The 22935-nt window shown below is 46.4% G+C and overlaps 1 protein-coding gene across 1 annotated transcript in view; it reads right to left on the reverse strand.

Annotated features, from left to right (window-relative positions):
• Nucleotides 1-22935, reverse strand: part of Ebf2 (EBF transcription factor 2) — a 177425-nt gene that overhangs the window by 33802 nt on the left and 120688 nt on the right. Inside the window, exons 7-10 of the mRNA XM_046447888.2 lie at nucleotides 18079-18160; nucleotides 3737-3854; nucleotides 2109-2239; nucleotides 1194-1320 (exon numbers count right to left, since the gene is read on the reverse strand). Coding sequence (XP_046303844.1) covers nucleotides 1194-1320; nucleotides 2109-2239; nucleotides 3737-3854; nucleotides 18079-18160 — 458 coding nt within the window. The remainder of the gene's footprint in view (nucleotides 1-1193; nucleotides 1321-2108; nucleotides 2240-3736; nucleotides 3855-18078; nucleotides 18161-22935) is intronic.

Raw genomic sequence — 22935 nt, forward strand, 5'->3', positions numbered from 1 at the left:
CATGCTGTTCCTCTGTCTTCATTTTTCTGAGTTCTCCCCAACACCTCAGTTTAAGACTTGATTCCCTCAGTACATACTCCTAGAATCCTGTACAGGTCATGTTTTAATACTCATCACCATTTCAATTCCTTGTTTAAGTTTCCATGAAAATACCAAGGACAACAATAAAGGCACTTCTGATAATAAACAAAACTTTTGAACCCCTCTTTGTTCCTGTTAAGCCTTTACCATCCTGCCACCATTTCCATGCACGGTGTCAATCAGTCTTCTCCTTAGCTTGGGGAAGTAGGTGGTCCGCTTTATAAGATGGGGAAAAGAATCATTTAGAAGGCAAGCGACGCTATGAGTCCAGGCCCCTAACCCGGGGGCGAGAGCAGCCCAAGGTCTAGGAAGGCAGGACCCTGCAGGTCTTGGCTTTAACCCTGGCCTTGCAACCTCGGGGGGTTCCCGTTAGAAGCCCTTCCTTCGGGCCTTTCCCACCTCGCCCACCATGGCTCCTGTACTATCTGCACCAAGCGTGTTCCCACTTCCCAGTCTGTGATCCTGGAAGGGAAGTGCCTTGCAGATCCGGGGACTACCAGGTCAGGTTCCAGCGAACACCAGTGAATCCAACAGAGAACAGCCGGGGGGGGGGGGGGGGGGGGGGGGGGGTCTGGGGGGGGGGGCTGGAGAGGGCAGAGAGGAAAGGAGGGAGGGCATGGGTTTCCACGGTGGGCCCAGTCCTGGGATTCAGAGGCTCCCACCTGTCCTACCCAAGGCCCTCCTTCCTTCCCTCTGAAATCACGTGATTTATTTTCTTTCCATCTGTCTCTCTGTCTAGAAGGTAAGATGGGGCACTAGACTTCACTATGATTTCCCAGGATAAGTGTGCAATACAAACCACCCTGAAGGAGTGGAGGAAAGGTGTCCCTTTGGGAGTTAGGACAGTAACTTTTCAAATTGCAAACACAATAGAAGAGATGAGCAAGGTGTTCATTTCCAAAACAACCCGCCATGACCACCCTAGACCAGGCCGAAGTTGCTGAAGTAAAATACACATTTAGAATTGAGTCCACACTTTCACCATTCAGTGTCAGAGCCCTCTTCCCACACCACTGGAAAGACCTAGAAAAAACCAAAATAGTTTCAGAGAGAGATGCCGGGCACCAGAGCCAAGGGGAGCTGGAGGCCAGTCTCCCCGCTCCGTCACCTACCTGTGTAAATGAACCTTCCCGGGGCTCCTTTGCAGAACTGTTTGGATTTATAAGATAATGTCACTTCCACTACTCCGGGGATGTGCCGGGGAGGAGTCTGCACTCGGATGGCATGAGGGGTTATGAGCTGAGGAAGGAACGGGAAGGGACATGAGAGAGCCGTTAGACAAGCCATCGCCAAGGGAACCGCCGCGGTCCCCCTTACTGATCCGGCCATCGCTTCTTTTTTGCTGTGTGTTCTGTTGTTTTTCTGGCTAGAACACCAGCCATACCCAACTGAGAAAATTGGGGAATTACAGAAATAAAGGAAGAAAGAAAGAAAAATAGCATTGCATAACCCAGAGACATCCAGCAGTAACATCTGGTGTGTTTCCAGTACATTTCTGGACGTGAGTCACAGAATTAGATTATGCCTATGCAGAGGCCCATTGTCCTGATTTTTCTCCCAACGAGCATTATGGCAGGTGCATATCTCTGCTCCTAGGTCAGCAGAAGTTTTTTCAGACCATGATTTTCAATGGTGGAAAATGTTTTATTATTACTATTATTATTTCTACCATGCTCCTTTAATCCAGTATGTAGCCTCTTTCTAATTTTTCACAATTTTACCTAATACTGCAATGGGTGTTTGCCATTTTAACAATGTCCCTGCAACGAGCATGACTTCAGGCGTTTTTATCCCTCATGCCCTGCTCATTCTGTTTCCCCAGATAAAAACTACCTTTGGGGGCTGGGGTGGTGGCTCAGTGGTAGAGCGCTTTCCCAGCATGTGTGAGGCACTGGGTTCGATCCTCAGCACTATGTAAAAAATAAAATAAAATAAAGGTATGTATCCATCTACAACTAAAATAAATATATATATTTTTTTTAAACAAACCTTTGGGCCAAAGGAGGGGAGAGAAGCTGACTGCCTACCTCGCTCCACACAAGCATGGTGCCGAACACCACTTGGAGACCATCGAAGAAGTTGTCGCCAATGATGATGACCATGGCCCCTCCTGTGGTCCAGCCTTCACTTGGGCTGATGGCTTTGATGCAGGGGGTCGCTGAGAGGATAGGAAAGAAAAAGTCAGCCCTATCCTCCGTGGTGGGAGTCGGGAGCTTTGGGAATGGCTGTCCCGGGAAGCTGTTGGCCATTCCATGAAGTTCAAGTTGAGCTTTCTTGACCTGCCGTCCTCCTCTAATTGGTTGTTGGTTGGCACCAGGTCATTAAAGCCTAATGAGCTGACCATTATGTATGAAAAAGCGAAACACTTAGCTAATTGTGCAAAGGGTGTTTTGAAAACTCTGTTGTTTTTGCCCATATTTTTATAAGCTGATCACACTAGAAAAGTGTAAATCCCTTTTCTCTCCCCACCTCCTCTGCCCCACGATGTTAAAATTTACAAGGCCCATTAATGCGCTGGGCGGAGAAGGAGAAAGCAAGCTCTACCATAGCTGAAGGGTTTTTTTTTTTTTTTTTCAACTCAAGAGACAATTTCTAATCAGTCTCCTAACTTGTGGGAAGGATTTTCCTCCCTTTGTCCATATGTCTGAGGTCCCTGGACTGCACATCCCAACAGGAACCCAATATGGTTTTCAGGCCATAACTAAAGTCAATCCATCACTCCATTGCCAAAGTTGACAGGGTCAAAGGTGGAGGAGAACTTTGGCAGGACTCCAAAAACATGAGCCCCCTTTGAACAGCCAGTCAATCACATCCAATCAGTCAAAAGAAACTCGAGGGGCTCCCAGCTCTGAACTCTGGGGTTTTCTTCTCTCCTTTCAGTGCTCACTGTGGGAGCATTAACACCACTCCAAATTCTTTACTGATTCAATCATTTTCTTTCAGTTCATTAATTCCTATTTAAAATGATACAAGATACATTTTAAGGGCCGGGTTGGGGGTGGGGACCGGTGGGCAGCGTCTAGCAAAACATCACATTCTAATAGTAGCCTAATTTGGTTACTCGTTCTAGATTACAAGGTCTCCCCACACCACGAGCCGGGGAGTCCAGAAGGAAGGGGAACGAGCGAGATGGAATCTACTTAGGTTTGTCAGTTGCGTTCATCGATACACTTTAATTTTTTGGACAAGTTGAAGTTTAACAGTGACCAGTATTTCTAATTACTTTAATGCACTTGGAAAACTACCCAGAGCAGCCCACGATTTCTTCTTGTCCAAGCAAACAAAAATCAATTAGTGTCAGTTTCATTCTGCACATTGTTTTGTTTTGCTCACAATCTGTTTAAGGGCACATCTGACACTTATTCATACACGTCTGGCACTGTAATGTTCCTGTTTAACTAAGATGTCATAGGCCTACATTTGCCTGAAATGCCCGTCTAGCAAAAAGAAAACAGAGCAGAATGGAAGAGGCCGGGGGGCAACTGGGGGGCCCGGCCCCGCCCGGAGCAGGCTGTGTTTACAGCTTCCCTTACAAACCCGCACGGCTCACTGGACTTTCCCCACTCTAACTCCCACATGTAAATTGGAAATTCAAACCAGAAAATCTGTGGAGGACTTTGCTCATCTGCCATGCTCAGCCGACAGCCCTACCCACCTTCGGATGGGTCAAGCCTCCTGGCCCTCCGTCCGTGCTTGGAGTTGTTGTGCACGAACATGTTGTCGGAAACGGCCAGCACGTGTCCGTCCACGTTCACCGTGGTCGACAGCACCACCTGCAGGGTCAGCACCAAGGGTGGGTGAGTTTGGCGTCAAATCACACGCGCTTCAGAGTTCTATTTGGGCACACTTCCTTGTGACACAGGGAACAGGGTAGGACTCAGGGATGGACATATTCTTCCTAATTCAACAGGTGCTCTGCTTCCCATGATTTAGAAGAAGCTGATGGAAAGATAGGGGCCTTGTCCCTCTGTCGTCGTGCATTCCTATTCAAACCCTGCCTGGGTCACCAAGTGGGAAAACGGGCCCTCTGCCCGTGAGTTCCAAGAGCCCAGTTCTCTGTGGAAGGCCCAGACCATCCTTCTGAGAAGAGCCTTCAACTGCATCATCACAAGGTGCCTGCTGGATGTGACCCAGAGGTGGGTAGGAACCACCAGCTGGAAGGTCACTTCTCCAAGCTGGGGAAGGGGCTGTTGCACTTCAAAGATACCCTGACATCGTGCTGGGCATCGGGATGCTGGCCGGCCATTGTCTGTGGCACCCACCCACCAGGGAAGAGCAGCAGAGTCTGAAGACTGTTGGTGAGAAGATTAGGGTCTCAGAATGGAGCATTGAAGACAGCAGGACATTTTGTATCTAGCTGGAGGAAGGGGAAGAGGTGGGTGTAGAGTCCTGGGTGAGCCTGGGGTTTGGAGTCAGAACTAGATCCAAGTCCCAGGCTGCTGCTCTCTGACATGAAACCGTGGACAAATTACTGAACCCTTTTGAATCTCAATGTTTCTTATCCGTAAAACACAAACAACGCCGCCTATCTCACAGGGCCAAATGAGATAAAAGGAGGAAAAATGAGATAATACATTGAAACTGTTCAGCACAGCGCTCCGGACGTGCCAAGTGAGGATGAGTCCGTGGGCTATCTGCCCCGCCCCTGCCTCTTTTGACCAGTCTGAGGCCACACGGACACTTCCCCGGGAGATTTTGCCATGGTCTAGCCTCTGGGCAAGGTTCTAGAAAGGGGCAAAGGGGGCTGGGGACCAGCAGTTAAGAGCAGGGCCCCCACCTTCAGAGAACCACTTTCAGGCCGGAGAAAGACACTAAAGACCATGAAATAGAGAGCAGAAGGGTATTGAATTGAGGTCCACAGAGTACAACGCAGATCTGAGTGGGAGAAGTTCAAAGCGGCCAGGGCTAGCAGGGTGAGGCAGAGGAGGGTGACCTGCCACACTCACCCACTGACTCCACCCAGGAAGCTGAGTGGGCCAGAATGCAAGACAGCTTCTCAGCTCACGTCACTTTTGCATGGTGATTTTTTTTTTTTGAGAAGGAACTTGGTATATACAAATTCATGCATATGTATAGACCTTTTGAGGACAGGCATTGAATAGGTACGTAATGACAAGCCATGTTTCAGAATTATCCCTCCTGCCCACACCCCAAATGAGGTTTGTCGATATTCTACTTGTAATTGTTCTGCCAACCCTTTTCTACTTCCCAGATGAAGAAGGAGGGGGAGGGGCTTGACCTTGCCTTACCTCTTACTATGAAAGAATTAGATGGTATTAAAAAAAACCCTTTTTATTATGAATAATTCCAAACAAAACAGACTAGCATAATGAATCCCTAGGACCCACCATCCAGCTCCAAGAGTTATCAAAACATCGCTGATCTCATTTCATCTACACCACTGCCCACGCCCCACCGACTAGTCCATAAAAGATGATGATGACCACAGATTTGAGTTTGCTCTTTTTTCAACAAAATTAACATGTTGTGGAATGCATGGAACTTAGCTGTAGAATTGACAGTTTACACGACTCTCACGATGTGGAATATGCCATCCCCCCACCCCCCCGCTGGAAATTTACCTTATGTCCATTTGCAGTCGATCCTAACCCCACCTTTCACAAAGCAACACTTTTCTGATTTTTTTTTTTTTTTTGGCCTATGGAGTTTTACATAGTATCTTTTAACATTTTTATATTTATAATGTAATAGGATTGAGAGAATCCCTAGGACCCATGAGTTCACAAATCATGCCTCACTCCTTGGGCATGATGGAGCACATGTGAGGTTTTACATGGACGTTAGTGGGTTTCCATCATTCAACTCAACAGGTATTCGCTGGGCTTCCTACTGCACGCCAGGTATTACGGCAGGCCCTGGGGAGTCAGAGAACAACTCCAAAGAACCTCAGTTGTCATTCAGAAAATTATCACCCATATAATTGCTCACCATTCGGGGACGTAGCCTGTCTCGCTCAGGGTCTGTTTTCAATTGTGTCTGTGGTAACGTGGGAGCATCTGGGAAAAGTCCTTCCAGATAGTTCCTATCTTGTGAAGGCAACCACCAAACAGAGACACCCACCCTGGGTGGCAGGCGCACCCAGGCACAAGCTCTTATCAGAGAGACCTCAGCACAGTCAAGGGAGGGATGGGACCTCACGGCCCCCGAGTTCAGGTGAACGTGGAGGTTAGAAGCCCACACCTGGGTGCGTGCTTACCCTCTGGAAATAACAGGATGAAGAGGGGGGAAAGAGGAATTGGACCACTCTTGCAAATCGTGTGTGCAAGTGGGTCTTCAAAGGCACAGCTCTCGGTGCTGGAAAACAACTCAGAAATCCCCCAACAAGGATGAGAGAGTGCTCCCGGCCTTCACCACCACGAAGCTGTCCTGGACACGCTGAGGGAAACCCCAGCTCTGCCCGAGGATGATGCGGATGTAAGGAGCGCTCCTTCAGAGACCACTTTAATCCATTCCACCAGCTCCTTGTCATACCGTCCATTAATGCTCCTGCCACGAAATATGGGGCTCTCCCGAGCCAGCAGATTCCATCATTGTCCATTTGGGTGGAGTGAGACCTAGTTCCAAAGTGAACATTTCCCGAATGACATACCCTGGTGGTTCAGATGCACTTCATTATTTTCTATTAACAATGGAAATAAATTTTAATCTCTTGCTGGCTAGCGCCGGCCTCTCATGACAGCAAGGGAATTAACCTGAATTATTTCAGTGTCTGCAAAATTTATTACAAGATTTTAAATTACGTCCAAATGTATGTGCGTGCGTGCGTGTGTGTGTGTGTGTGTGTGTGTGTGTGTATAGATATGAGGCAAGTTCCAGTTTTTCATATTCTAAATATCTTAGGCTGAGAGGTACCTAGAAAAGCCTGCTATTAAAGTGAATTTGTAAAATGTAATGGACTTAATCCACAAACTCCACCACACGAAACCAGGCCTGCTGGGCCGCTGCTGCTTCCCTACATGGGGACGCCCACTTAAACACTGATTTTACACATCCCCTCGACTTCTGGAAGACTGGATAACATTAGGGAGGCGAAGATACATTTGGTTCAGTCGAAGCTTCGAGTTTAACTTCCTTCACCGTTTTCTGATGAACGATGACAACACTGATATTATTCTATTCGGAGAAGTTAAAATTTCTGGATGTTTTAAGACGAAAGGAAGTGGAATGTGCATTCCAACATCATCTCACTCCCAGGCCTTCCCCTTCCCCAAGCCAACTTCTTTCCCCTAGTGAGTATTTCCTGGGTCACGAAGGCTGACCCTTTCCATCTGGAATCAATCCGTCAACCCCTGACAACTTCCTGAAACACCTCACTCCATTTCCTGTTCTCTCCCCCTTCTCGCTTTCCCCCTGGTTTGCTTCACTCTTCAAAACTGCAGGCCACAGCAGCTTAATGTTAGAGGGTCAGGCACAGTTAGACTCCAAAACACTACACAAGGACACCTTTGACCTTCAAAAATCTTTACATCTTAGCTAAACAAATCAAGGTCAACATTTCTTACCATTACCTTGTTAACTATTTGTATGCATCTTTACCAACGGTCCTGGGATCATGTAGCCATCAATGCCACTTGTTCTTCTACGATCAAAAACTGATCTGTTTTAAAAGTAGCAAATTTAGTAGGGACAAAAGGTGTCATCTGAAGGTACCTGAAGCTAAAAATCGCCAGCATCGTAGCAAACATATGGAGAGTATTCCATCCCAAAGAACTTTCCTGCCTCATCAATGCCTCCTGTCACCTCACCCTGATACCTCATCTCCTCTAAGCCTGTCACACTCTCCTGGTGCAGCCATTCTGCTGGCGTAGCCCTAAAGAATGCCAATTAGGAATACAGATGTCCATAATTTGTGAGGGATGGACCCCGGGTTTTGCTGCTAACACTAGTGACAAGTTTCATTTACTCCTCAGCCTTGATACATCTGTATTGTAGCTCCAAGCTCTCGTGGCAAGTCCCCTGGACGTGCATACCAGCTCCTTGTAGCTGTTGGGCCTCCTCAACAGAAACATTTCCATTCAACACAAAAGCTACAAGCAATTCATTCACAGTGACACCTTCAAGCCAAGTTTCCAGGAGGGCGGAGCTGGAATCAACCGAAAGAGCCTGCATCTTTTTAAGTGAAAGTGGTTTTTTGCTTTTTGCCATTTCTTATTTTGTTGGACTGTGATCTCTCATCCTGGGGAGAGGCCAGCTCAGTGACCACAGACCAAGTGGAGAGTGACGGTGGGAGGTTTCGTTTTGAGTCACCCAACTATCAGGCAGTGTTTTGCAGAAAGAGAAACACAAATAAAAAACTTGTCCCTCCCCTGGAAAAATACAAGAAAGTTTTAAGGAGAATCTATGAGCACGTTAGCAGTTGGCAAAAAAGTACTCACGAAAACTGATTGGCTTTCTCAAATTCTATTTTTCTTTTCGTTACCCAAACGTTCTCCCTCGTCTCTCTAATAATTTATACAAAGCAGGAGCTGAGTTGTAAAGAGCTCTCTCCTGTCCATGACCCTTAGGTGGACACATCCGTGAACCTGCCTATGCGGCTAATTTTCCAACTGAGGAGCAGTTTGCTTGGTATCAGAATGATGTCGGATGGGACGGATGGGATGGGGACTTCCACTCAACCGACTTTTCCCACCTTTGGGTTATTCTGATGTCTTGCTCTGAGTTGTCCTTGACTTGGGGAACACCACGCGGTGTGGTTGCTTTTATTTATCCTTCTCAAAGTTCGAAGTGTCTGATTTAGGGGAGTCCGAGGAATGGCCAGCTCAGGGCCTCCTCCAGCCAGCCCGTCTCGGCTCACGCCCAGGTGTTCCTACAGACTCCCGAGTCTCACACGAGGAGGGTAAAGAAGTCAGGATGAAGAATGTGTGGGATGACTAAGTGACCTGCCCTCTGAAACAGATGACACTTCCATTGTCTGGAGTCAGTGGAATGACACGAGCTAGAGACCTCCCCCTGTGGTCCGAACTCCTGCTCTGAACCACACCAAATTCTCCATCCATCAGAGGCAGGTTCCTTCCCCTTCAGCGAGGGCTGTCCACCCCTTAGCTCCATGTGGGGCCTCAGGAAAGCTATTCCACATAGCATTTATGGCCCACTTGATGTCGAAGACTCTCTGATACCACACTTACGAACATGCGTACACCTAGCTAAATAAAATGGTCTCGAAAATTCCTGTTATATTGCCAAGTATGGAAAAAAATTCTTTATGACATTTTACATCTGGAAATGGAATTAAATTCATGATGTGCTTTTCCCTTATAACTGTTCAGTTGCTATATATGTTATTTCAGCTTTCCCAAGGCATAACTGTTATGTGGGATTTTATTTTCCACCTGTGGAAGGAGGAGAGACATAGAGACCATTAAAGCCACAGAGAAAATCAAGACAGACTTCTGGCTATCGTGGGCAACCTCTCTGGGAGTCCACATGGTGAGGAGAAACAGACGGTGGGGTTTTTATACACTGGCTAATCGCACAGCTGACCAGGAGAATCCAATGACACGAGTTTGTCTAAGCCTCCATTAATTCGACCTGGGCTAATCACAAACAAATTGGCTACTGCCATTGGTTTCTCCTCACCACTTTATTCTTGGCACACATCATATTTTCGAACCAGATCTAAAGCCCAGATTCTTCTTTGTTACTGGACTCTAGAGTCTCCAAAATCACCTTTAAACACCTACCCCACAAGCATGGATTTTGTCATTTAAAAAAAAAAAAGGAATTCCCAGAGTTCTTAGCACTAGCTGTTGTTTCCCATTCCCCAGGGCTAAATTTCCTGTTCAGTCAAGTATCAAGTCCCAAACAGGAGAACACAAAGTTGGTCTCCATGGAGACAGGCGCAGGGCATTCTGGGATGGTTGGTACCAAGGGAGGGGGACCTGAGAAGGGGGTAACCAGGCAGCGCGGCGTCCCCATCACTCATCAGGTATTTATGGAGTTCGCAGGCCCTGCGCTGCCTGCGGTGGAAGTTTATAGAAAACATCGCTGCTGCCTCAAGGAGTTGACTGCGGAGTTGATGGAGCAGAACAACACTAGACATAATCAGAAAATATCACGGCACGGTAATAGATCATGGAGGACTGGACTATGTGGCCATTGGATGCTCTGGGGGGCCCAAAGGTAAGAGGAAGCAACCTGAACTCAAGAGCAGCAACAGACATTTTCACGGAGGAAGCAGGAATTGAGATGGACCTTAAAGAAATGAAAAAAAAAAAAAAAAAAAAAAGAATTGAGTGCACAACTCAAGGCAATTGAGATGGTGACTCTGGAACTTCTTAAAAGAAATTCCAGTCCACATAAGTGGAGCCGTAAGCGCAAGAGCTTTCTGCTGGGATATGTTGGCAAATTTGGCTTCAGGGTCAGGAGGGAACACTAAAAGAGCTGGCTTTGTAAAATCCAGTTGGATCTGTATGGAAACAAAGCGCCGTTTTTTCAACCAGCTTTACGTGTCCCTGGGGAGCCTGGTGGTCCTTCACCTGCCTCACCGCAGAGACACAATCACTCGCCACTTCTGCCCCACCTCAGTTTCTTCCATTGGACCCATTGCTTTTCCCATCTGAAATGTATGCCCGCCCGGAGGGATGTTAGAGCCAAGGGCCGTATTTTACCAGCAGAAGTTAGGGGAGCCCCGGGGGAGCCGTACAGCACAGTTGATGCAGTTCTCTGGCTCCATCATCTTTCACCAGGGAGCTCCCGAATCACCTGCCATCCATCAAAAAACAGAAGCCCCTCTGAGCAGCTGAGGAACCCATGCCCTCACACTGCAGAACCAAGAAAGCTCTGTGTTCCAGAAAGTTCTGTATCTGGTTGCACTGGCATGGGTTCAAAGGTAGGTTTTAGTGTTCTTATTTGCGTCCCCTAAAATAGTTGAGCACTTTGGCATGTTTCCACCTAACTGCAAGTCTGCATAGCCCTTTCCTGAAAGTTACTTGGGCTGCTACCCATTTTCACGTTTCCCCCTTCTCTCCCACAAAGAACTCAAAACACATTTCCTATGTGAGTCAATCAAAATCTGTATCCCCCTGATTCTTTTCTATACTGGAGACAGTGAAATCCAGGCATGAGGAGAAAAGGGTCATTCCATCAGAGAAATCTTGAAGGAATCCACAGCAAGCCTTCCCCCAGCTTAAAGTATCAAACAGAGTGAAAGACACTCAGACCCTCAGAGTTTTCTTCTGCCTCCAAGTAGATAATTATCGTGTTACTTTTTTTTTTTTTAACTTGGACTATCTGGTTTGTTTTACCAGCAGATAATGGACTCACCTGTTGATCAGAGAGGCCACAAGTCAAGTGATTTTCATTATGTGCTTTAAAACTGCTGCTCAGTAGCACAGCAACTTTCAAATGGTGGGTGAGATCACAGAGCATCTGGGCAGCTCCCAAACCGAAAGATTTGAACTGAAGAAACCTACAGGCAGCAGCTGGAGCTGTATTAAATTCTTAGCATTCGGAGTTCATTTAAACTCTCGTTTCCCTCTTCAGTGGGTGTGAGAGAAACATTCAACATTTTTTATTTAAGGAAAATAGATGGTGGTGCCATTAAAAAAGTTTTATATAAGAGCTGGGGGTTTAAAAAAAAATCATAAGGGGCTGTTGGATGGATCTTGGCCCCAGGCCAAGACATGAGTAGCCGTGCCCTTTGCTCTTGTATCGTTTAGTAAAACAGACTAATGGCTAACGCCCAGCTGTGTGCACTAGGTGTCTTTGTCACAGACGTTAATTTCCCCATCCTTCTTGTGCAGCGCAGGCACCCAGTGCGGCGGAGCGCAGGCGAGAGGCAGCCTGGACCGTCCAGCTACCCTGGGGCTGTCAGTCAGTCCTTATGGGGCAGACTGAGTGAGACCAGTCCCTTTCTCTACACTACCATACATTCCTTCCCACTTCCTCCTGGGTATGGTGGACCTGCCAGGCATGTCCCCGCCCCAAGCAGCAACCCCGCCCTCTGCCCTAGGGAGTCCTCCAAGATGCCCCCCCCCAGAGGCCCTCTCTGGTGTACATGAATCCTGGGGCCACCATCAGGCAGTAGCAATCTCTCCCCACCTGGCCCCCCAAAACGACGTCCCTATCATTAGAAATACAGGCATCCTTTCATTAAAAATGACTTGGAGGGGCTGGGGCTGTGGCTGAAGAGGTAGCGTGCTCGCCTGGCATGCGTGTGGCCCCGGGTTCGATCCTCGGCACCACATACAAATAAAGATGTTGTGTCCACCGAAAACTAAAAAATAAATATTAAAAAAAAATGACTTGGAGGTTGCACGTGTATCAAGGTCTTCAATGCCAAAATGATCTCATGCACAAGGTGGTTCTGCCCTTGGGATGGAAAACATCACCCTCAGCCCTCTACGGTGATCATGCCTTTTACAAACTTAGCCTTTTTGAAGCCACAGGTTAAAACTTGGTACCCAAGTCTTCAGACAGTCCAGTCCCCAGAAGTGCTGAACACCTCACAAGAGCAGCCACGCTTGCTATTATGGTAATGGTGCTGTCCACTAACTCCCCATCACCCACCCTTGACCACACTGCTAGGTTCCAAGAGGCTCCACACAGATAACGGCACTGTGCTGAGGTCCACTGTCTGCAGGCAAGGAGGACCACCGAGAAGCCGACCTCTGCTGTGCAGATCCCTTGGGTGTTCTGGGTTCCATGTCTCTCCTCCAGGAGACGAGCCTGTGCAGGTGGGAATTTTATCTGGGTTGCTTCTGCTGTGTCTCCAGCACCTCGCACAGTGCCAGGCACATGGAATGTCTTTGACAACACTGGGTAGCAGAATGCTAATGGAATGGCACATCTCGAGTTTTAATCTGGACACCTGCCAGCTACCTATGCAAGAGTTAACAAGAGTGAGCCCTAAATTATTGTGTGTTTCTACTGTTTTTGTTTTTTAGAATTTGAATGTGGGAAATGATGATGTATTTGACTCCCTTTTTGGGCTTGATTTTCTCCTGGACTTTATAATGGCCACTCTCACATGGCAGTGAAATAAAGAATGGGGTTTGTTACGCCTTAACAGAGTGGTCAAAGCAGCCAGGCGGGGTGGTGCACAATGGTAATCCCAGCAGCTTGGGAGGCCGAGGGAGGAGGATCTCAAGTTCAAGGCCAGCCTCAACAACTTAGCAAGGCCCGAAACAACTTAGCGAGACCCTGTCTCCAAATATAATATCAAAAAGGGCTGAGAATGTGACTCAGCATTTGAGCACCCCTGGGTTCAATTCCTAACACCAAATAAATAAATAAATAAATAGATAGATAGATAGAGAGATAGATAGATATAGATAAATCAGGGAGGTCATCTTACATTGGGCACATATTTCGCTTTCTTTCCTTCACTGAGCTGTTAATCTAGGTGTTTCTCTTCATTGTTTTATTTCAAGGAAGGCAGAAGTAATTTTCTACATGCATGTATTTGGATACCTTGGGGGTCCCAGAAAACTTGAATTGTCCCTTCCTTCTTTTTTTCCTTCCCCTCTCCTCTTAAAAATAAATAAAACATACCAATCACCTTCGAGTAGCACAAGAATACTGGAGAGACAACCCCTGGTGGCCTGACAGCGTGACACTGGCACAGGAGAGGCCTGAGGTGAATGAGTGCTGGCACAAAGGAGCCAGCAGTGCTGCTGGAAGCCAGGAAATGCCTCACCAGGGATGTGACCGGCAGCTGTGGCCTTGGGGGAGGCTCCAGTTAGAGGGGGTTCTCAGGCAGAGGAGTGAGCACATAAGGAGGTCCTGAGAGAATGGACACCAGGGGCACGCACAAGCAGTGGACCTCTGGGAGCTTCAGAGATGGGCCTGGTGGATGGAAGAGTCTCCTGGTAAGAAGATCCCGAAAGCATCTCCCGGGCCGTGCCTTTCAAAACCTGAGCTGTGTGTCCTTAGCTAGTCGACATTAAAGACGTGCTTTAGAAGATGGCTTGGCATTAAAGCCGAGGGCAGATTAGACAAGGAAGGAGGAGAGGGGCCCACCACTCTTTCTGGGGAGAGAGATGGATTTAACAGACACTTCAGAGGAGGAAGCAACGCTTTAACAATGAAACAGGGAGAAATGAATCAGGGGTAAGAATTGAGTTGTTTGAATATGTGCTCATTAGTCTTGGGAGGGAGATGCCCAGGAGAGAGGCCGAGCTGTAGATTTGCAGCTCTGAGAAGGAGGAAATCGGAGGATAGGGATGCAGGGATCAACTGGGAGCAGATGGCATTGAAAACCCAGAGTGCTTTCACCAGAATGTCAGAGTGGGCGGATCGTCACTAAGGGTCAACTTACATTAAGGACGCCCACGTGGGGTTGGATGGATTTCTTGACGTCAGGAACCCATGGAACTCTAAGAGATGTTTTAAGAGGTCTGGGAAATCACTGAAACTTTAAGCAAAACTTTCTTCAAATGCAGTTTCTCGTTGGGATAGAGATGACAGCTTTTACTAGCTTCTCAGAGGGATTTGGACCAGAAAAGGGTTAAGACCCATTGTGTTTCAGTAAGTATTTTGTTATGACCTGTCCTACTTAGAATTTCAACTGAATTAAAGAGGATTGGTTCAGTCTCCAAAATAAGCTTGGAATGATTTTGGTCTCATCTGATTGTTTTGAGAAACCAGTCCAGATTTACCGGTGTTCCTGATGTAGAATTCATGATTTTGTTAGAATGGCCTGTGTTCCTCTTCTGTTTTGAGTAAATCATCACCAAAGAATCCTTGATATTAAACCAATGTTTGATCATGTAATAAAAGTAATGAATTGAAGTTTGTCGACATGGTTAAAAACAATTTTAACTTTCGTCATTGTGAATGAGATACATATTCCAGGAATTCCTAAAATTTACCGTCCCTTTTAATTACTCTCCCCATCACCATGAGTGCCTACTGTCTCTGGCTTTGCTTCATGTTTGTAATTTGATCCAAGTTTCTTAATTGACCGTCATAGCACATAGAAAAGCCTTCTCCATAATAGCTTTCTCCATGTAAAAGAGCTCTCACCGAAAGATATACTCTTAATAGAATCTGAGTACAACAGAAAAATTGCCAATTCTTTTATGCATCAAAGGACACTGAAGACATGAAAAGGTGACCCATAGAATGGGAGAAAATGTCTGTAAATCACATATCTGAGAAGCACCCGATATTCCCAATATACAAAGAACTCTATAATCCAACTACAATGGGGAAAAGTAACCCAATTTAAAAGTCGGCAAAGGACTTGATAGATATTTCTCCAGACAAGGCTCACGTATGAATGGTAAGTACAGGAAAAGAGGCTCAGCACCTTTAGGCAACAGGAATAGATAGAGCCACAGTAAGACAAAAACCACTGTATACCCACAAGATGGCCAGATCTTATGAAAATCAGAAAGTAAGTGTTGTCGAGGAGTTAGGAAATTGGTACATTACTGGTGGGAATGTAAAATGGTATGGCCACTGCGAAATACAGTTTGGTAGTTCCTCAAAAAGTTAGAGTTACCATATGATCCAGAAATTCTACTCTTCGCCATAATCCAGAGAGAATGACAACCTATGTTCACGAACACAACTTCGGCACAAAAACCCACAGAAGCATTATTTAAAATCACCCCAGAGTGGAAACAATGCAAGTGTCCATTAACTAAATAGTGAATAAATAAAAGATGATGTATCCAGGCAATGGAATATTATCCCACCATAAAAAGAAATGGAGTATTGAATTCTCATGCATGAACCTGGAGAACTTATGCTAAGAGAGAAGCCAAGTGCAAAAGGGCACCTATTGTAGGGTTTCATCCACATGAAATTTCCAGAATAGACAAATCCATGGAGAAAAGAAACAGAATTAGGAAGCCTGGGATAACTTTCTGAGGTTATGAAAATGTGCTGGAATCCAGTAGTGGAGACGGTGGCACGACACTGTGAATGTCCTAAAAGTCCCTGAACTTTAAGGTGGTTAAAATGGGGAATCGTATGTTGTATGAATTTGACCTCAAGGTCAAAAAGTACCTGACAAAATTGATTTTTAGCTTCTACCTAGAAATAACGCAATCTACAAACTTTATTTTGACAGTTCCCCCCGTATCCTTGCAGAAGTCAAATATGCTCAAATGGGATGAAAATTCCTCATCGTATTGAGGCAGCAACATTTATTCTCAGCCAGTGAAAAACTCAGGCACGAGGAAGACCTAGCTTAGTGAAGAACTGGAGAAGTGAATTTCAGGTGAGCATGCCTCAGCTTTGTGAATATGCTTTTAAAATTGGGGAGAAATAAGACATCAAGGGATTCTATTAGAAGCTCTTCCCATGTAGAAGCATCTTCTCAAACTTAAAGCCCCTTGAGAGTGGGGGTGGGGAATAGGGTAGAATAAGAATCCAAGCCGCCTCCTCCTTTTCCTTGCCCCTGTGTCTTCCAGAAATGGAGCTAAGCTTGGGTCATTAAGGCTCTTTGGGATGTTTGTAAATTTCACTCTTCCTTGGACTAAAATTATTTTAATTTTATTTGGATCAGTGAGTTTAGTGAGGTTTCTACTGGGGATGACATTCATTCCTGCTGGGTCCCCAAGAAAGCTGATTTGTAGTTCTGTGTCTTCTGGTCATACTGCAGGGGAAGACTGCATGATAAGATGGGGGGCCTTGACATTTTTAAGGGAGCCTGGCAATAATGTTAAATATTATAACCATACCCCCCAAAAAATAAAAAACAACAACCATATGTCCTGGTCACAGCAAAAATGCTTGATCACCATGCAATGAAAGAATTAATAAAAGGAATTTTTTTCAAAGTTACTCTCTCTGGCTTGTGCACGCCCACCTCCCTTTTCTTCTGTGTTTCACTTTGCAGGGCTGGGGAAGGGACCCAGGCCTCCGTGCAAGGCAAGTGCACTGTCCCTGAGCTACGGCCAGCCACCCTGTTCACTCTCATGAGGCTCTGTTCCCAAGCACCTCTCTGACTGTGGCCATGCCTCAGAAGCTCTCTAAGGGACAGGTGGGACCAGACACATGACTTGTGGGATCCTGAACAAATGAACTGCTCCTTGTTCAGACTTATTAAGAATTTCCAGAAGTATGTGATAGCGAAGCACAGACCCAGCAGCTACCACATGTCACATGTCCATGGTCTGGTGGAGAATCTATGACAGATCCTCCCAGCTCTGCCGCCTTCTTGTGGGATCAGGGGTGAGTTACCTAGCCTTCCGGAGCCACCCTGCCCTCTCCTGAAGCATGGGGCTCAGCATCACCCACATTCCTCACTTTGCTGCAAGGATTTTCCCAGGTCTTAAGCTTGCATCCCATTGTTTAGCCCAGTTCTCATTTGCCCGTGGAGAAGAGGGTGCCATGTACCTCGCGTGGGCAAGAATGGCAGCAAAGCCCATTTGGTGAATTAAATGTGGGTCCTTCGCAGTGTAAGGAAGGGGGCTGAGCAGGGCGGCCCTTGCTCCCAGCAGCAACCCGTGCTCTTTGCTTTGCTCTGTGTTTTTATTAGCTCGTCTCAGTACATCAGTGGCAAGGGTGATGAAACCGGTGGCAGATTTAACTGCCAGGCAGCTGGGTCACCGTCCCGTGGGTCTTGTTGTCATGCTGCGGTCTTAAAGTGACCATGGCTGTTTGGACTGCTGCTTTCCAACAGGCTTGGAGACAGACCACTGAATAGTTAATGGGTAGGAGAGGAAGGCAGGGGCTGTTGCTTGCAGAAAGCACAGAGAAGCAGCTTTGAAAAATCCCAAGGTGGCTGAATATCAAGAACACGGTTCCTGCTGTGGGCAGCTGTGTGCAAGGGGCAGCCTGAGGGCTTAAAATCAAATCTCCAGCAACGGGTTGGTGCCTCTCCTCGTGGGGATTTGGCAGTGGAGGCCGAAAACCTAAACACTACAAAACGAAGGACCCCTGCATACTAGCGGAGGAGAGTTATCATTTACAGTTACCTTTTGTATTGCTCACAGTATCAGTGAGTAATGGTTTTAGTGGGGGGGGGGGGGGGTAGGCAGGAGAGAGAAAACTGGATGACTTATTTAACAAGCGAGATCTTACCTGAAACCGTCTCATGTCCCTTGGGTTTCCTGCTGTTTTCAAACAATTCTGATTGCACTTGAGGAAAAATTTTAAAAAGAATCTGTGAAGAGAAAGCAATGTGTTACATTTTTCAGTAAACATTTTTTAAGGGAGACTCTATCTGCATTCTATTAGATTTGATTTGAAAAAGCGATTGTGTTTCAGGTCTGGGGAATTTCAACCAGTCCTGCCCAGAAAGGAACATGGCTGACCCTCTGCAATTTGCAAATTTGGATGTTTTCAATCCAAGCCCGGCACCCCCTTCTCCATTACTGTGGGGGATTGTTAAGTGCTTCCCAAGCTGGGCTCTGGTTTGTACAAGGGCTGGAGCTTCCACAGCACTCCTTGTGCAAAAAAAGGCTTCCAACGCAGCAGTGACCCCTGCTGTACAGAAAATCTTACTGGGGGAGGGGGTGGTAAAAATGGCAGGATGTGGCCCAGAATCCCAGGGTTCCTTATGCATTTGGCTCTCTGCTGGCACACACACCTACCAGCTCACCCTTGAAAGTGGCCTGATATTTTCAAACCGACGCATACAAAATCAGAAAATGACCTGGGAACAGCCAAAGACGAAGTTGGCTGGGCAGGTTTGCACTGGGGAGTTTATGGTTAATGACAAGTGGGACTGTCCTTTCAGACCATCGATGGATTCTCAGAAAAAAATACAAAGACATGGACTCACTGTCTGGGGTTATCATTTGTAAAACGTATTTTCGAAGCCAATATTATTTTAAATGATCTGCAAAATTTCAAAACTGGGTATCTCGGATCAGGCAACGACATCGACCAAGAAAAATGGCAAAAGTGTCCTCTGCAGCAATTCACCTGGCTCCTATTTGAAATTTTGTTTCAAAATACAGTAAGTTTTTTCATTTATTTCACTGGCAGAGTCCTTTTCCTTAAAAAAAAAAAAAAAATCCAGCTTTGCCACACTCAAGTCCCAGGTGAGTGAGGCCTATTTCCCTTTCTGTTACTATGACAACGAAATTTTACCGCAGTCCCAAAGTCCCTCCAGAACTCTCACATCCATGCCTTGAATTAGAACTTTAAAGGAAACGATATACATTTTCCCTGGGATTTACCAACAAAAAATAAGTAGAAATCAACAATGCTTCCAAAAAATTCTATTTTCAAGCATCCATCAGTGAAACGCTCTCGTGGTGACCCTGTGCTTATTTTTATTGTTTTAACCATCACACAAAAGAATTAGAGAGCGCTCCAATTAACTGTATGTATCACTTGGAAAAAAAAGAAAGAAAGAAAACCCTGATGAGAAGATAAACAGTAAACAATGAAGGAAGGAGAAGGGGAATTGACTGTTCAGAGCCTGTTCTGAAGCTGAGGCTCTTTCACTCTTGTTTGCTAAAAACATTTGGCAACACACTCACTCCTGTCTGGATCTGGGAACAGGGCTGGGTGTCAATTGGGAAGTCACAGCTAACTATCTTTTCGTTATCTTCTAGCATCTGCTTTTCTCTTCTCCTTCGTTTAGAGGGTGTGTGGGAGGTCAGGCGTGGCTTCCCGGGCCGGAGGTGTCTGGGTCTGGATGCATCCAGAAGGATGAGGCAGAGCGGGTGCTTGGCGTGGCTTGCGCCCGCGTGTGTCAATTCACAACCTGCCACAGCTCGGGGAAGTGTGGGGAAAGGTCTGCCTGCAGTAGCCGGAGCGCTCAGCAAGGAGAGCCGCTTTGATGTAAGTAGAGATGGAGCAGAAATCAAGCATGTTCTTTTTAGAAGGAGGAATATTTGCTATTTGGACACTCATTTCAATCATTGCAGCCTCTTAACAACCTCGGAGATGTCCTGCCGACGTGCTGAAAACTGGCCATTTCTGACTGCAAGTCTTTCCAAACAATAGCCCCCAGTCCACATCTTATCTGCCCTCCCCTCAACACCCCTGAAAGCTATTTTATATCTTTCTCTTACCTAAGCCAAACTGAGTGCTTGTTCACATTTACTCCTTGATTTTCGGAAAGCTCTGCTCGGGTTGGACTCCTTAGAATGCATTCTGTGTACCACACTTCCCGGCCTCCCCCCGTCCTGCCCTGAAACGTATCTGGCGAAAACATTAATGTTCACGAAGGCATTATGATGTGAATGGTGTGGTAGGTGGGAAAGTGCAAAAGAGATAAATGTTTACATAAAATCAAATTGATTTAGGGAAACACGGAGCCTGGTGAAAGGCTTTATTCATTTTAAATTAGGACCCTTAACAGTTATTTGGATGAAAAACACCCCGTTACTCTTTCACTTGTCTGGGGGCTGAGTCTGGAACCTACACAGACCCCTGTCCAGCAAAGACCTAGCATTTGGTTCACAAAGGGGGAAGGGTGGTGGAGGGGAGGAGAGAGAGAGAGACAAGAGACAGAGGGTCTGAGAGAGGGAGATTATATAATAACATAACCTACAATGACTACTTCCAAATGGCCAGGATCAGAGATTATGGTCTGGATTTTTTTTATAAGTAGATCTAAAAATTAATTAAAAGAAATTCTGGACTTACTGACACATCTGATTTTCTCCAGCCCTCTCCTCTCTCCTCTCCCAAGCACTGTGCTCAGGGTCGTGGTACCAAACCCTCTCTGTACCATCTACTAGCCACAGGGTAACTTGCAAGGAACAAATGCTCTCAGAATCCCCTGGGTCTCAAGCTCTCCACAGCCAGGGTTGCCTGGAAAATATCAGCTCTCTCCACTCAGCAACGGAAAACCAAAATGAATTACAAGATTCAGACCAAATGTACAGATTCTCACCGGGATGGGAGTTATTTCCACTTTCTCCAAACAATGGTGACAACATAAATACTACAACCACTTAGTATGCTACAGTTTGCAAGGCTTCTGATTTCATTCCTTCAGAGGGAGTCCTAACAGGGATCAGTTTATCCTTGTTTTATGGACCAGGAGGAATGACGAGATGGGGTCAAAATGTGAACTCAAACCCTCAGATTTCAATCAGGTCCCCAGGTCACTGAGGCAGTATCATATACCAAAAGGCATTCCTTCTCTCCACAAATATGTATTCAACCTTGCTAGGCTTGACCCGCCACCAGCTAATGATGTAACCAAGTTACCTCCCATCTAGGGGCCTCAGTTTCATCAACTGTGAAAAGAAAGGTTTAACTGGATTAACTCTAGGGTTCCCCCAGCATCAATATTTCATGATTGCAAAGAAAAAGGGGCAGAATCGACAGCTCTCCAGAAAGGGGTATTTGGAGGAAGAACCCACTGAAGACAAAAAGACCAAGCTGGTAGGTATGTGGTGGGTAGCAGCAAAGGGGTCCTAAAACATAGGTCAAACCCATCAAGACTGTGAAAGGGGGGGGCTGGTTGGTGGAAAATATGGTATGGGGGTGATCTCTTGGCTGGGGCTGGCAGTACCCAGAGCTTGATGGCAGGTGGCTGGGCAAGATGCACCAGATGCTCAGGATCCTTTGCTGTGCTCTGAGGCAGGGGAAGGTCCCTGGGGGAAGACTGCAGCTCTGCCCCTGCTCACCACCCCATGTGGTCTGCAGCTGGAGGCCAGGGGGTCACGGAGGACAGGAAAGATGACTTGCTGAACATCGAGTGCAGCCCCTTTATCCTCAGGGAATACATTCTGAGACCCCCATGGATGCCTGAAACCCCAGACGGAACCAAACCCATGTCCCTTCCTGTAGATACGCACCCAGGATAGCGAGGAATTTGTGAATGAGGCTCAGTGAGGGATTTACGATATCTATAGCAAAATAAAATGATTATAACAATGGGCTGTAAGAAAGGTATCTTAAATTTATGAACTGTTTATTTCTAGAATCTTCCATTGGGTATTTTCAGATCCCAGTTGACGATGGGTAACGGAAACCTTGAAAGGGAAGCCCTGGAGGAGGGACTCTGCGCTCACCTGATTCCCACAATAACCCTAGGAAGTGTGACATGTCCTGCAGTGGGGACAACAAAGACCACAGAATTTAGGGATCTGCAGTGATCACAGACCTCATCACCTGTGTCATCAGGTGGACCCAGGATTGGAACCTGGATCTTTCTGGCAACCACCTCCACCCGACTTTCTCTGTTCCCTGCTCCGATGGCAGGGATGGTTGCCAAGCTCTGAACATATTTAAAACCCTTGAATTGTACATTTGAACAGTGGGCTTTATGGTATGTAAGTTCTGGCTCAGAAAAGCCACTAAAAATTTCTTTTTCAAAAAGTGATCTTAAAAGGTGGGAGGGGAAGTGAAGGAAAACAAATTGGGGGTGCAGGGAAATGAAGGATTCTGGCTCTTTAGAGAATAAGATCATCAAAGAGGAAAACACCAGGTCAAAGATAGTCATGAAAGGGAACTTGCTTAATATTGAAAAGCGAATTCATTTATTTACTCATTTAATCAACACATATTAAGTGTGTTCTGCATGCCACAAGGGTTCAGGCACAAGGACAAGCTCAACCTTGTGGAATGCATGATCACACACACGGGTCAAAATGTGCTTCTGTGAGTCTGAGAAGAATCTGGTGACCCTGGGTGTGGGTCAGAGTGAGATCCCAGCAGATCACGTAGTGCCCAAGAAATCTCTCCTGCTGTCCTCCAGATCTCTGCCATGACAGAGTGCTCTGCACTGTTCAAGAAACTCAGGTGGCTTAGGCTTGTCCTGCACCCATCTTACAGAGAAACTGAGTTTCAAACTAAACATACAGTTCAGGTGCAGAGTTAAGGTCCAGTGTTGGGGACACACAGACCTGGAAACCACAGGAAGCACAAACTACTTAATATTCTAGGAAGACTCTGGAACTGTGACCAATGGTGTGGCTATTACGAAACCCAGCACCCTATTGCTCAGGTTTATGGAAGAGACCATCC

The sequence above is a fragment of the Marmota monax genome, unplaced genomic scaffold, assembly GCF_021218885.2.
Source record: "Marmota monax isolate L192 unplaced genomic scaffold, Marmota_monax_Labrador192_F-V1.1 WCK01_AAM20220418_F8-fsc00040, whole genome shotgun sequence".
In the NCBI taxonomy this organism is placed as follows: domain Eukaryota; kingdom Metazoa; phylum Chordata; class Mammalia; order Rodentia; family Sciuridae; genus Marmota; species Marmota monax.